This window comes from Phacochoerus africanus, chromosome 1 (genome assembly GCF_016906955.1).
Source record: "Phacochoerus africanus isolate WHEZ1 chromosome 1, ROS_Pafr_v1, whole genome shotgun sequence".
Lineage (NCBI taxonomy): Eukaryota > Metazoa > Chordata > Mammalia > Artiodactyla > Suidae > Phacochoerus > Phacochoerus africanus.
The window spans coordinates 124,004,695-124,019,534 of NC_062544.1; the positions used below are offsets into that span (position 1 = coordinate 124,004,695).

Sequence of the window (14,840 nt, forward strand, 5' to 3'; positions counted from 1 at the left end):
AGTCAAGAGTCAGAGCCGGAACTGGTTTTTTTCTCTACCCAACACATTTCTAGGTTGAGAAGAGATTCCAAGACAAGGTTACTTCTGAACGCTAGTTCCTTTCCAGGTGAGCCTTTTGAGAAAGAAAACATCCTGAGGAAGCATTGTGTCTGTCAGACTTTGCTATGGTACCCAGAAACCTACGTCATTTGAGGTTTGGCTTTAGGATGTCAAGTGTGCACTGGCTTCCAAAGCCAGCTCACTGCCTGATTTTTCCTCCCCTGCAGAAAGCCACCATTAGCCACGTCTCACCCGACAGTCTCTACCTGTTCCGTGTCCAGGCCGTGTGTCGGAATGACATGAGGAGTGACTTCAGCCAGACCATGCTCTTCCAAGGTGAGGAGGCTGCCCTTGTTGTCTGCCCTGCATCCCGGAGCCCGTTCCCTCTGTGCTTTGTCTTCTTTCCCATTCAGGTGCTTGGACGCAAGAACACGAGCCTGGCCTAAGAATCAGTGTGGGGTTTGTAATTGCACCTGAAAAGTCTCAGGAATTTAGGCCCACCTTTTAGGTTGGGGCCTTCCCAGGCTGGAAGAGGGCAAGAAGAGCACAACATTGATGGTTTTTTAAATTCTTATTTTCCAACCTCGGGGAGCCGGGTATTTGTCTAACAGCGTCAGATCACAGAATCACCTCCTAGTCGTGTGGAGGAGTATTGTCTTTGGGTGTCTAGCATGACTCAGCTAGCTGATTTAGGGTCTGGTGGAAAGGTCCAGACCAGCCCTAGGGTGGGCAAGAGGGGCATTCACTCTGGTGCAGAGTTGCAAGGAGCTCTTCAAAACTTCATCATCAGGATCTGTTCTATATCAGCGGTATATTTGTTAAAAGCAAAATCAGTGCAAAATATCCAAGAGCAAAATAACAAAAATTAACAAAAAGACAGGATTTACTCTGTCTTATGGCCCCCACCAGATCCCAGTCCTGGTTCCAATAGAACTTTATTGACAAAAATTGGCAGCCAGCCTGTGGGCTCTAGTTTGGGGACCTGATTTCGTGAGGCCCACTAGGACCCGCATGGAGGGAGGGACCAGGGAGTTGGGCTTTGCTCTGCCAGTCTGCCGTCTCCCTGATAAGGTTCTACACTTCCTCGATCCTCAGTGTCAAAGAAACCTACACACCAGGCCAGGGGTACTTAACTTTTGTGAGTCATGTCTCTGATGAAGGCTTTGGCAGCTTCTCTAGAAAATGCCAGAATTGTGCATATTAGAGCTTCAGGAGTCCCGTAAAGCCTGTAGGCCATGGACCAGCTGTGTTGTCCAGAAGCCTGTGAGAAATGCACATTCACAGGTCCCTCCTAGACCAGTTGCCTCAGAGACTCAGAGAATGGGACCCAGGAATCTGATTTTTCACCAGATGTGCCCATTCTAGATTGAGAAGTGCTGGTTTAGAGCACTTTGTAAAGTCCAGGCCTGGGCCCTGGAATGAGAGCCTCAAGTTTGAGTCTCTTGGCTGCCACTTAGTGTTTCTGTGACTCTGAGAATGTTTATTAACTTCTCTAAGCTGCAGTTTCAGTCCAAAAGTGGTCCTCATGAGAGTAGCGACCTCACAGGGTCCTTGTAGCTGACAGGGGATGATGCATGTTATGTCTTTAGCACAGTGGCTGGTACCAACTATAAATATCCCCTTATTAGTAGGCTTAATATAAAAAAATAGTAAGTGATGAAACCAGGGTGAGCAGCCCTTCGGCTGAGATTCCCTCCGTAGGTCCCTTCCAGCTTTACAATTTTGCATCGAGTATTGAAATATTCTTTGCTAATGTTCTCATTAGCTCATCCTTCCATTTAAACTAATTGAAATGATCATGGCTGTATTTTTTTCACAAATAAGTCACACTCACTTGTCCACCTGTGCCCTGAATGTATTGGCCCGAGATTCTGAGAGCCGAGGCCAGGTCTATGCCAGCCCGGGGTGGGGGCGATGCAGGGGGAAGCATGGGAAGCCAGGGTGGGAGCTTGCCAAGGCCAGAGCCCCGAACTTTGGGCCCATAAATCATGATTAGACCTCCCGTGTGCTCCAACCAGGAGCCTGGGATTTGCAGAACTGCCTTTCCTGATTAATAGACCCCTGAGCTCGCTGGCTTCTGCACAGACTTTGAAAAATTAAATGTTTGTAACGTAATGCAATTCCAAAAAAGCCTCGTCAGCGATAAATTCCAAGCACGGAATACTTAAAACATCCAATCACACCGACTTGAAGAGGGCCAGTGTCTCCTTGGTCTACAGACTTTCTTTGCTCAGAGGTGGACATGCATTTACTCCTTTTCTGTACTGGCCTTTGTCCCTGCATGATGACATGGACACGTGGGTCCTTTACTCCTCCCCACAGTGGCTTTAGCATTTTCCCTGCCACATCCAATGGGCAGGGTAGAAATGAATTCTTCAGGTCAGCTAGCACATTTTTTCTGATGAATCAGCTAGGAGTTTATGAGCAGCAGAGGCCAGTGTATAAAACTGATCAGCTATTAGGACCTAACTTTTAAAAGAGAAAGAACAAAAGCTTAGGGAGTTTCAGGGACAACTTGTTGAAAATAATTAGATTTCCCAGGGATAAAGTTGACATCTAGTTTGCAAGCATGAGGAAGCCACATGGGATACTTACATTATTATAATATGTAAAGCAATTATGTTCTACAAAAGGTAATATATATGTCATACTTACCTGACGGTGGTAAAAATGATAATAATAATGGTAAGCAGTAGCTGTAGAGTAGCCCCCAGTTATAGAGCGCTTGCCTGTAAGTTATTTCATCTGACCTCATGGCAGTTTGTTATGCAGGTGTTACTTTACGGAGGGAGAAATGATGTTCGGGACAGTTGAGTAACTTACAAAAAAAATAGTAATAATAATAATCACTCGGCTACAAAGCGTAGTCTGATTTCTTATTCCAAAAGCCCAGTCCTTTATACACAGCAGCAGAGCACCCCTAAAGCATAAATGTTACCCTGTATCCCCCATCTTTAACGAACAGCTAAAGAGATTGATTCTAAGTGTTCAAAAGCCTTTTTTTTACAATTCTCAACGGTCATGGGAAATAAGGTCTCTTCAGCTTTTCCTTTGAGACCCATTTGGCAGCTTGGCCAAGCCAATGGATCCCCTCTCGGAGTGGCTGAAAATAAACAAGTAAAATACATCGGAAGGGAAACCAATTACATTCAAATACAGCTGTTGCAACATTTTAAACAAACAAATTTGGAACGTAGTTATCTATGTGCTTCTTTTATTCAAAGTATTAAATGACAAGGGGCAGGTCTGTAAGCGACTGTGATTTCTGAGTGGTGATGAACGTAAATGATATTCTGAAATAGCTACATCAGCTCTAAGGCAGGAGGAAAATAGAGCATTTCAATCAGAGACACAGTCACAGGATGGTCCTGATAACACAGCTGAAATCTGAGGCCTGCATCCCTCGTAAAAAGAAAGGATGCGTCTCCGTGACGGCTTCGTGGGATACTGGTGTCATTTTTTTACCCTGTCCCTGAATCCCACCAGGCTGGTGACTTCCTAGTCACCACGGCTAGAACTGACCATGATGGAAACTGTTCAAGATCAATAAAAAGCAGGTCTGTTGGTGGAGTGGCCGCTGAGTTTGTTGGCCTTAAATTAAGCCCTTTGTAAAGTGCAGGGAAAGCAGGTCTCTTAGGAAGTCTTTTTTTCTGTCTTAACAAAGGGAAGTGTGTATACTTGTCTAAGGCGGTGCAGTATTGATCCTGAAGCAACTCACTGATGGTAGGAGGTTATATTTAGTGCCAGGCAAGAGCTATTTGCCTCCTAGGCTGCCTTATTTGACCTGGTTGTATTGACATCTAGATCGGTCTGTTCTCCACATTTGTGTCTTCACACATTTCACTTTCCAACTGAGCCAAATGAATATATTGTTAAGCTGGGGGTTGCAAATGCAGGTGTCCCCAGCCGGCAGGAAACATGGACAAATGAGGGGAGGGCCATCGGCAGGAAATCTGAGATGTGTGCCCATCCAAAGGGGGTGACAGACACTTAGCCCTGGTCAGATGTTGCCCTCAGGGAAGGTGAGCTCAGTTTTGCTAAATATTGTGGTTTTTCAGGATAAGCAGGAAATTGGGATTTTTAGGTGAAAGCTATTTATGATGTTTGCAGCAAAATCATTGTTTAAAAAAGCTTCCAGGGAAAGCAAAACAAAACAAAATATGTTGAGTACTTGCCCCACTTCTGGTTTAGAGAAAAAAAAACTCCAGCAGGTACAAATGTTACTTATTTGGGGACTTAGCAGTGTTTTTTTTCTTTTTTTGCTAATTTTTCAGTGCCATGTACATGTAGGAAGCACACTTTTAGTTTATATGGCACCGTTTTTTTGGTTTTTTTGTTGTGTTTTGTTTTGTTTTGTTTTGTTTTGTTTGAGGTAAGCTCAAAGAGGGACTTGGAAATATTTTTTAAGTTATACGGTTTAGCAGTATTCACAATAGAGAAAAGGTGGAAGAAATCCAGATGTCCATCCATAATGAGGGGGTAAATAAAACACAGTATGTACATATAGAAGAATGTTATTCAATCTAAAAAAAGGGAAGGAAATTCACAGATGAACTTTGAAGACATTATGTTAAGTGAAATAAGCCAGGTATAAAAAAGACAAATAAATATATATGATTCCATTTATATGTGCTCTCTGGAGTGGTGAAACTTACAGAAAGCAGAGAGATGGTAGCCAGAAGCTGGTGGGAGGGAGAAACTGTTCAAAGGGTACAGAGTTGCAGTTTTCTTAATGGAAAAGTTCTGGAGATCTGAGGCACAATGATTTGAATACACAACACTACTGAGCTGTACACTTTAAGTGTTTAAGATTTATGTTATGTGTATTTTACCACAATTCAACATTTTGTTTAATAATAACACATGGGTGAACAGAACTGCAAGAAGGAAGGAGCATCAGAAAGAGTAATCTTAGTTCACATGAAAGAATCTGACCATTTTATAGCAACAGTGGCAACAGGTTATATAGGGTTTCAAAACTTAAGTAGAAATAAAGTATAAGACCATACACAAAAAGTGAGTTGGGCAAATAATTATTGTATAATTCTTAGATTTTTTTTAAGGAGAAGTAAAAGTACTAATTTCAGGCAAACTGTAGTAAGTTTAGCATGCATCTTATAATCACTGAAAGGATATATATATAAGAAATTATAACCAAAAAGACAGCAGAGAAGAACAATGGAATACCATGATTTCATTTAGATGCAGTTCAAAAATAGATAAAATGCTGACAGGGGTCAGGGCTGTTGTTACCTTAGGGAAAGGTCTGGAGGGTACACTGAGTGGATATGAGAGACATGCAGTCCTACTGGGGTGCTGGAGAATGCCTGTATCTTAATATTGGGGGGCGGTATTTACACTGGTGTTTACAAAGGCAAATATTAATTGGACTCTGCACTTAAGATTTGTGCATTTTACCGTATGTTTTACTTCAATAAAACAGAAAATGATTACTTTTTTAAAAAGTTTTAAACTAATAGCTTAAGACAAGAGTCAGCAAACTATGGCCTCCAGGCCAAATTTGACCCTCTGCATATTGCTTAATGACTCACAAGCTAAGAAGGATTTTATGTTTTTAAGTAGTTGGAAAAAAATCTAAGAGGAATATTTATTTTATTACATGGAAAATCATGTATTTCAGATTTGTATAGGTAAGTACAGTTTTGTTGGAGCAACAACAAACCTATATTGTTTACAGTGTAATTTCTTTGTTTCTCAGCTAATACGACTCGAATATTCCAAGGGACCAGAATTGTCAAAACAGGAGTGGTAAGTAGAGAATGTAATCACTTTGTCACTGGCTGGTTGGTAATTTGCATGCAGTTAAAACTGTCAACACTAGGTGGCAGCATGGTGTTGTCAAAACTGCTCTATGTGAATCGTTAAAATACAGAAAAACTTGCATTATTCACTCTTTATAATTCAATGCATTATAAAAATAAGCTGTGCAATAGAGTTAAACCAATAGTGTTATACTGTATAATTTTGTCAAGATAAAAATTCGCCATACTTTTAATTATTTATTTGTGAGATCATAGGATGTAAGACTGTGAAGGAGTAGAGATGTTTAAAATTGAAAGATTGTCATTTGCCCAAAGTTACATGGATTTGCACATTTCTGGAGCCTCACTAAGTTTACCCCTTTCTAGTGCAACTAATAATTCTAATATTAATTACAATGTTGGCGATAACAATAAAAGTCTAGAACTTAATAAGCTTTTCCTATGTTTCAGGCATAGATTATTATTCTATTTACTCTTCACAGCATCCCACAAGATTGGTGTTACTATTGCTCCCATTTTACGCATGAGGAAACCAAGGCTTAGAGGTGGAGAAGGGAGAGTTTATATGGCAGGGAGGGGACAATGGCCTGAACTGGGAGCCCTGGGACAACCACCTTGCTCAAGAATTCCGAAAACTCTGTGCTTTTTTTCTTAGTTGATGCCTAGGTACCTAGAATGGATTTTGTCTTTCTTCTTAGAGAAAAGATGTATAAACCCAAGAATAATAGAGCCCAATATCCAGGCAGAGTTATAGTAATGTGCCCAGCATTTCCCAGAGAACAAGTGTGGGATCGTGGACTCAAGCCTGTTGGACTGCTCTGTCTCCAGTGCCTTATTTTTTAATTTTATCTTTTTTTTTTTTTAGGGCCACACTTACAGCATATGGAAGTTCCCAGGCTAGGGGTCAAATCAGATCTATAACTGCTGGCCTATGCCACAGTACCACCAGAACAGAGCCGCATCTGTGACCTACACCACAGCTCACGACAACACCAGATCCTTAACCCACTGATCGAGATCAGGGATCAAACCCGCAGCATCATGGATGCTAGTCATATTCTTTTCCACTGAGCGATGATGGCAACTCCCTTCAATGCCTTATCTCATATCTGCCATTTCATTAGCCAACGGCAGAACTCAACATTTTCCAGCTTGATCATCCTTAAACTAAGTTTTCAAATTAAAACTTGTGAATAAAGTGATGAAATCTAAGTTGTTCTGGCTGTATGTACTGTTTTGAACTGTATAAAGGATGGGATAGAATTATGGATACTACACACTAGGTTATAAGAACCAAAATTAAACTAATAGAGCAACACTTTTTATTTTCCTCAGATACCACATGCAGATAAAATCTCACCACTGAGCCCCAATCAGTATGGTGGGAATCATGAGCTGAGGTTTGGACAGAGGCAGCCTTATCTCTGCCTCTTAAATTCTCTGCACCTCATTTTCCTCACCTGTAAAATGAGGTGATGATTATGTGTGTCCCCAGGGTAGTGTGGAAAACCCTTGCACCTTGCTGGTGTTTGCTAAATGGAAGTCTTACTCTTACCTACATAACAAGCATAGATTATGCCATGGATAAATCCAGAGGCTCTTAAAGGTACGGCAGATGTTCAGGACCCAACATGGTGATGCCAGCTGTAAACCAGCTCTCAAAGCCTGCAGGATAGAGCATGGCCCCTGCTTCTGACCTTGCCACTGAAGGCGTGGGTGGGCCACTGTTCCTTTGTTCTTGCACTTCCCACTTCCTCACTTTAAGATGCCAAACCAGGGGAGTTCCCATCGTGGCACAGTGGTTAACGAATCCGACTAGGAACCATGAGGTTGCGGGTTCGGTCCCTGCCCTTGCTCAGTGGGTTAACGATCCGGCGTTGCCTTGAGCTGTGGTGTAGGTCGCAGACGCGGCTCGGATCCTGCGTTGCTGTGGCTCTGGCGTAGGCCGGTGGCTACAGCTCCGATTGGACCCCTAGCCTGGGAACCTCCATATGCCGTGGGAGCGGCCCAAGAAATAGCAACAACAACAACAAAAGACAAAAGACAAAAAAAAAAAAAAAGATGCCGAACCAGATCCGGTGGCAGTGGGAGTTGGGGGGGGGGGGGTTGTTTTCTAGCCCTAAGGGCTCTGTATTCTCCACAATTGCTAGGCGTATATAAAAAAACAAAGGCTTCTGCCTCTTCCACTGTCACCCAGCAAACAGGTGACCATCTGATAGTACCAAATTATTGCTTATTTGATGTTTGTCTTTCAAACAACGTGAATGCTGCTTAATTTCTTGCACTCAGCCTCCTTCTGAGTAGCATCAGTGATAAGTTGTGTTTCATGTGCTGGTTAAGATGGTTGAGTAATTGTAAAGCTATTTAGAGGAGAGATGGTCAGCCAGGGATCACCTAATGTCAGCTTTGGCCCCCTGCTTTGGAAAATCCCATGAGTAAAGTAAAAAAGACTACTAAGACCCCTAGGGGTCATACAGGCCTCATTCTCAATTCCAGTGACTGATACTCTGCTTTCTCTTCCCCTGTGCCTTCCCCCAACCTCTCTCTTGACCCTTTTAAGCCCACAGCATCGCCCGCCTCTTCAGCCGACATGGCCCCCATCAGCTCGGGGTCTTCTACCTGGACATCCTCTGGCATCCCCTTCTCATTTGTTTCCATGGCGACTGGGATGGGCCCGTCATCCAGCGGCAGCCAGGCAACCGTGGCCTCCGTGGTCACCAGCACGCTCCTCGCCGGCCTGGGCTTCAGTGGTGGCGGCATCTCCTCCTTCCCCAGCACCGTGTGGCCCACGCGGCTGCCCACAGCCGCCTCGGCCAGCAAACAGGCCGTCCGGCCCGTCCTGGCTACGACCGAAGCCCTGGCTGCTCCGAGCCCCGATGGCGATGCGGTGCCAACCAAGGACAGCGAGGGTGCTGAGGAGGGGGAGAAGGATGAGAAAAGTGAGAGTGAGGACGGCGAGCGGGAGCATGAGGAGGAGGGCGAGAAGGACTCCGAGAAGAAGGAGAGGAGTGGGGTGACCCACGCCGCCCGCGCACGCAACCCCACCGAGCCCACCCCTGCGCCCTCGGCTCCCGGTACCGCAGCCCAGGAGGGTGGGCATCAGACTATAGCTGGGCGCCAGCGGGACCACGCTGCCTCCCCCACCGCCCGGCCCGAGGAGGCCCAGGACCCCCGCCCGGTCACCTCCACCCAAGTGCCCCCCACAGTCACAGAGGAGCATGAAGAAAAGAGTGATCCCAAGAGGCCAATCACGCCATCTAAGAAGCCTGTGTACCGAGGGGACCGATTTTCGGAGGATAGCAAGTTTATCACTGTTAATCCAGGTAAGTGACCTGCTCCTCACTCACTGAGGGCTCTACACTGCCACCAACAGCCTCACCCTGTAGAAAATATTTGCTGATAGGGAAGAAGATCCAGAAAGTGCTTAATATTCCTGGAATTGTGTGTCCCTGGAATAAAAATATGTGTCTCTATTTTATGCTTATTCTTTTAAGAATAACCTACTCTCTTATCCTTGCTGGAATAAGTCTTGCCTTCATATTATTTGTTTGCCTCAGGATAACTCTAAACACGTCAGTCACACAGTGAAGTAAATAAATTAAAAAGGCATTGAGGGGAGTTCCCGTAGTAGAGCAGTGGAAACGAATCCGACTAGGAACCATGAGGTTATGGGTTCAATCCCTGGCCTCAATCAGTGGGTTAAGGAGCCGGCATTGCCATGAGCTTTGGTGGAGGTCGAAGACGCGGCTTGGATCTGGTGTTGCTGTGGCTCTGGCGTAGGCCGGCAGCAACAGCTCCAATTAGACCCCTAGCCTGGGAACCTCCATATGCCACCATGAGTGAAGCCCTAAAAAGACCAAAAAAAAGGCATTGAGGAGTTCCCATTGTGGATCAGTGGGTTATGAACCCAACTAGTATCCATGAGGATGCTGGTTTCATCCCTGGCCTTGCTCAGTGGGTTAAGGATCCGGTTTTGCTGTGAACTGTGGTGTAGGTCACAGACACAGCTTGTTGGATCCTGCGTTGCTGTGGCTGTGGTATAGGCTGGCAGCTGCAGCTACAATTCAACCCCTAGGCTGGGAACTTCCATATGCCATGGTTTGGCCCTGAAAAGCAAAATAACAATAATAATAATAAAAATTTTAAAAATAGAAATAAAAATAAAAAGGCGTATATCTGAAAAAGTGGATTCATTAAGCTTGCATTCCTTATTCACTTCTTTAACACCTGTATTTATGGATTGCCCATTTGGTGCCCAGCCTTGGGCTGGGTGCTAACCCAGGTGAGCACCTGTCCCTGCCTCTTGGAGCTCAAGAGTGTAAATCAGAAGACCGCATTGAAGGCAGCTGGCCCTCGCACACATGGCAAAGTGAGGAAGCAGGCATGTTAGAAAGCAAGCAAGCAGGTTCACCGGCAAGCCAGAAAACTAACTAGGAGATTGCGAAATGAAAATGAGAGCGGAAATAAATGGGGTGCTGTCAAAGAAAATAATCAGGGCGAGGGGAGGTAGCTAAGTTAAGGCCACTCTGGAGAAGTGAGGTTTACATTAAAACTAAAAAGGTGAGAGGCTCCAGCGTGGTTACCCCATGATCCTGGCCCAAGAAACGGGGCTCTCGATCTCAGAGCCCCATTTGCTCTGTGAATTATCCACTTTGTAGACGCTGAGACCAGGGCACGGCTGGTCTGGCCACCTCTGGGAAGGTGTGTGATCCCCATCACCCCGAGCGGTGACAAGTGTGTGGCTCTGTCATACGCTCCAATCTTAATGAACATCCCGATAGTTTCTGCAAGGGAGCCCTGAGCCTGAGCGGTTGTTATTGTTGTGAGGGGTTTTCTTAATAAGAAATTCTTTCTTTTGCCAGACTACAAGATGTTTAGCAACAATTTTTTTTGCATCTAAGCTGTTGTGGAGTTATAAGAGTGCAAAAAAAAAGCAACTGGTAAATATTTATTTGCTTTTGCACTTGTAAACATTAAAATTCATCTAAAGCTGAGACCTCGTATGTTAAGATACAACTTAGAATAAATTTTCATGTTTTGAATTACGTTCTTCCCTAAAGCTGGTATGGACTCATTTTTTGAAGTGTGGGTTTCCTCTGGGCGTTGCTCAGTTTGTCCTAGTTTTAGGGAAAGGTGCAGAGTAGCCTCTGAATTCAGTGAAAGAAATACCTATTTGTGAAGCTGTTTGAAGCTATTCCTTCATGAGCAGTGATGGTCCCTCCAGGAATTGCTACAAAATAGTTGGATTTCTTGCACTTGAAGATATTAGAGAAATATTTATGGGGTACCCGCTGTGTGGCAGGCATTGGACTAGACATTGGGAATAGACCGTAGATCAAACCAGGTGTCTGCTCTCTCTTTTCCCGTTCTAATGGGGGAAGCTTGAGAATATTGCAGTGAACAAATTCATAATGGCAAGTGCTGGAGTCAGGGACAGTATAGCATTAAGTGGTCAAGGAATGGCATTTGAGTGGAGACCCAGCAATGAGTAAGAGCTAGTTATGCTGTGATCTGTGGAGGAACGTTCTAGGCTATAGAAGCAACAGGTCTAGTTTGGATCAGTCAAGGAGCCATCAGAAGGCCAGGGTGTCTGGACCACAGTGGTGAGGGATACAGCATGAGTTTGAAGATGGGCAGAGCTCAGATCAGGATGGGACTCAGCTTGGCTGAGGATTTGATTCTAACTGATATGGAAAACCATTGAGGGATTTCACCAGAATTATGCATTTGATGAACTTTTTCAGAAGATCTTTTAGGCCTCTCTGTGGACATTTGGGGAGGCAAGAATAAATACAGGAAATCAAGTTAGGATGTGATGGCAATGGTGGCTTGGACCAGTGTGGTTTCTCCAAAATTAGGTGGTAGACCTGGAATTGATTTTCAAGGTTGAGTGGCTCTGCCTCTGCATTAGGGGCTGTAGCAGAGTAGCTTTCTAAGCCTGGTTCTCTTAAACATTTTTTTTGTCCACATTCCTGGAAAGTATGGCTGCTAAGAGCTTGGGTTGGAGTGTTGACAGCTAGGGGCTGGTGAGAATGGGGGCCCAGCGCCTGGTCCAGGTGAATGGACATGAGACATTGCACTTGGAGTCCAGTTCCAGCTTCCAAGGAAAGGGGAGATGAAAAGCATGGTGTAAACCTCGTGGGTTGCCACCTCCATGTATGGGCTTCAGCCTTGCCAGCATCGTCACATCTTTCCAGTAGACTCTGCCCCTTAATCATGCAGGGTCCTCAAGCCAGTCTTTGCTCAGCAGCCTTGCCTATAAAAAAGGGATGACTAAAGCCCTTAATGCCGAAGGAGGTATAGATAAATGGAGTCACCGTTTTGGTCAGTGACAAGGAAGGAGGAGCTTTCTACCCCCTGAGAGCCACACCATGGCAGTGGCGACAAGGAGGAGGCCCCTTGTAGGTCATTCTTCTGCAGTCGTCCCTGGACATAAATGTGCCTGTGGAGACTGTGATCTTCAGTGAGCTGGCATTAGAAATTACCTTCAGGAAGTTCCTGCTGTAGTGCAGTGGATTAAGGATCTGGCATTGCCACAGTTTTGGTATAGGTCAGATTTGATCCTTGGTCCAGGAACTTCCATATGCCCTAGATGTGGCCAAGTTAAAAAAAAAAAAAAAAAGACCTCCAGGAACTCCAGTCTATCCCCAGCACTGGTAAATCAGAACATCGCCCTTGCCGCCTTCATCTCACCTCTTCTCAAAGCAAAAATTGATCTTCCTTTAGAATTTCAGGCAGTTCCAGTTTGAGAGTGCTGGTGATGATTGGTGAAGCCAGAGATAAAAAAACTTTTTCTGCAAACGGCTAGAAAGCAGACATGTTCAGCTTTAAGGGCTGTAGGTTTTGTTGAAACCAGGCATCTCTCTCTGATTGAAGCAGAAATATGTGTGTGTGTCCATGGGCTAATAAAAGATGTGAGGAGCTTGAGGGTAAAACCCACAAACCCCACCGCATCAGTCCGTGACCCCTGAGGTCTCACCTCGCCTCCATCCATCTAGTCCTTATCCCCATCTGCTTTCAGCTTGGTGTTTCTTTTTTAAACAAAATCACCATCATTTTAATGTTAGTGGTGACTTCTTTTAAGGACTTTGGATGTACACTCTGTTCCACGTTTATTTTTTTTTCTTTGCATTGAAACAATTATTTCAATCAATATTTAGTCTCTTCGGAAAAAAAGCATAACATTTACAATTACAAACTGTGTTACATTTTTACCAGCCTCTTGAAAAGGCTTGTTTAATTTCCCTTGATGCTTGACAATATCTTTTTAGGTTCTGTGAGCAGTAGCTTTTAGTATTAACTTGCAGGGAAGGAGAAGAGGGGAATCCTTCTTTAGAAGAAGCAGCAAACTCAGAGAGCAATCAGGCAGGTAAGAGCCATGCTCTCTCCCTCAGAGCCACAGCCTTGATGTGGTATAGACACCCCCAGATGCCACTGGCTGCAATAAAATGTTCGTGGGGTGGTATGCAGTACAGCAGGCCCCAGCAAAAGCATTTCAGGGTAGGAACTGTCTGCAAACTCATCACTTTTTTTTTAATTCTTTTTTTTTTTTCCTTTTTTGGACGCCCTGTAGCATATAGAGACCCTGCCAGGGATCAGATCTGAGCCACAGTTGCAACCTACTCCACAGCTGTGGCAGTGCCAGATCCTTAACCCAATGTGCAGGGCCCAGGATGAACCTGTGTGCCACTGCTCCAGAGACACCACCAGTTGCATGGCACCACAGTGGGAACTCCTGCAAACTCATTATTTAATGCTGGTGCTTTCCATTTTTATTTGCTTCAGTCAGGGACATTCCTCTTTCAGACTGAACCTTGCTCAGAATCCCATTATGTAAACACTCACTGAAAGCTTGGGGATTACCTCCTCTGAGTCAGCACCCGAGCCAAGTATTGAAGGGGTTGTCCAGTCCATGGCTCAGGAAAGCCCATGGCCAGCTCTTGTCCTGCCCTTGAGCTAGGAATGGACCAACTGGGTCAGAGATCTGAGGCTGCTTTGAGCCAGAGTCCAACCACCCCACTCCTTTGAGAAAACCCTGAGGTACCTCTTTGGAACTTTCACGCACCAAGGAACCCAGCTTGAAAACCTTTGGTTTTAGAAATAATTACACATGTTCCGTGCTGGTGTTGTCTATGCTAAAAGCCAAGCTGTGACGTCACTTGTTCTGCAGCACCCCCTAGAGGCCTGTGCTCTAAAGATTAAGGAACATAACCCTGGGCAGAACCAGGATGTGGCAAGAAGGGGGTCAGACATGGGCCCTGACTCCACTGTAGTGCTGCTTGCCTCCTGGTTTGGGGGCTTATTCCCCAAATGGGCAACACAATATGATTTCAGATGAGTTATTAGTCATTCAATGAGTAATTGTGTACTTTTCAAAAGATACCATTTTTCACTTATGGCAGAGGTTCTTAACCAGAGATGATTTTGTGCCCCTCCCCTGCAAGGATATTGGGCAACATTTGGAAACGTTTTTAACTTTTTTGGTTATTATGACCGAGGAGAGGGCTGCTCCTGGCATCTCGTGGGTTGAGACCAGGGATGCTGCTAAACACCTTGCAGGGCACAGACCAGCCCCACAGCAGTTACCTGGTTCAAAATGTCAAGAGTGCCATGGTGGGAAAGCTCTGATTCCTAGTATTAACATAAAGTTTCCTTTTCAAAGAAGTTTACTTGAGAGAAAAAAAAATGGTTAATTTAAGGTAAAAAAAAAAGTAGCAATACAGGCTCATGAAGATAGAGTAGATGTCATGAATGTGAACCTCACCTGGTGTATGTGGAAATATATATTTTATTTAAAATAAATTAGAACCAGAGTTCCCGCTGTGGCACACTGGGACGAGAGGCATCTCTGCAGCACCAGGTCACACCTTCAATCCCTGGCTGGGTACAGTGAGTTAAAGGAGGCAGCGTTGCCACAGCTGCAGCGTAGGTAGCCACTGCAGCTTGGATTGGATTCCTGGCCTAGGAAGTCCATATGCCTCAGGGCCCCCCCACCCCCACCCAAATAGTATAAAATAG

At 44.7% G+C, this 14,840-nt stretch overlaps 1 protein-coding gene across 2 annotated transcripts in view; it reads left to right on the forward strand.

Moving 5' to 3' along the window:
- Nucleotides 1-14,840, forward strand: part of PTPRG (protein tyrosine phosphatase receptor type G) — a 730,473-nt gene that overhangs the window by 618,460 nt on the left and 97,173 nt on the right. For both annotated transcript variants that reach the window (XM_047778440.1, XM_047778433.1), the window contains exons 10-12: nucleotides 267-375; nucleotides 5,759-5,808; nucleotides 8,383-9,145. In XM_047778440.1, the coding sequence (XP_047634396.1) occupies nucleotides 267-375; nucleotides 5,759-5,808; nucleotides 8,383-9,145 (922 nt within the window). The remainder of the gene's footprint in view (nucleotides 1-266; nucleotides 376-5,758; nucleotides 5,809-8,382; nucleotides 9,146-14,840) is intronic.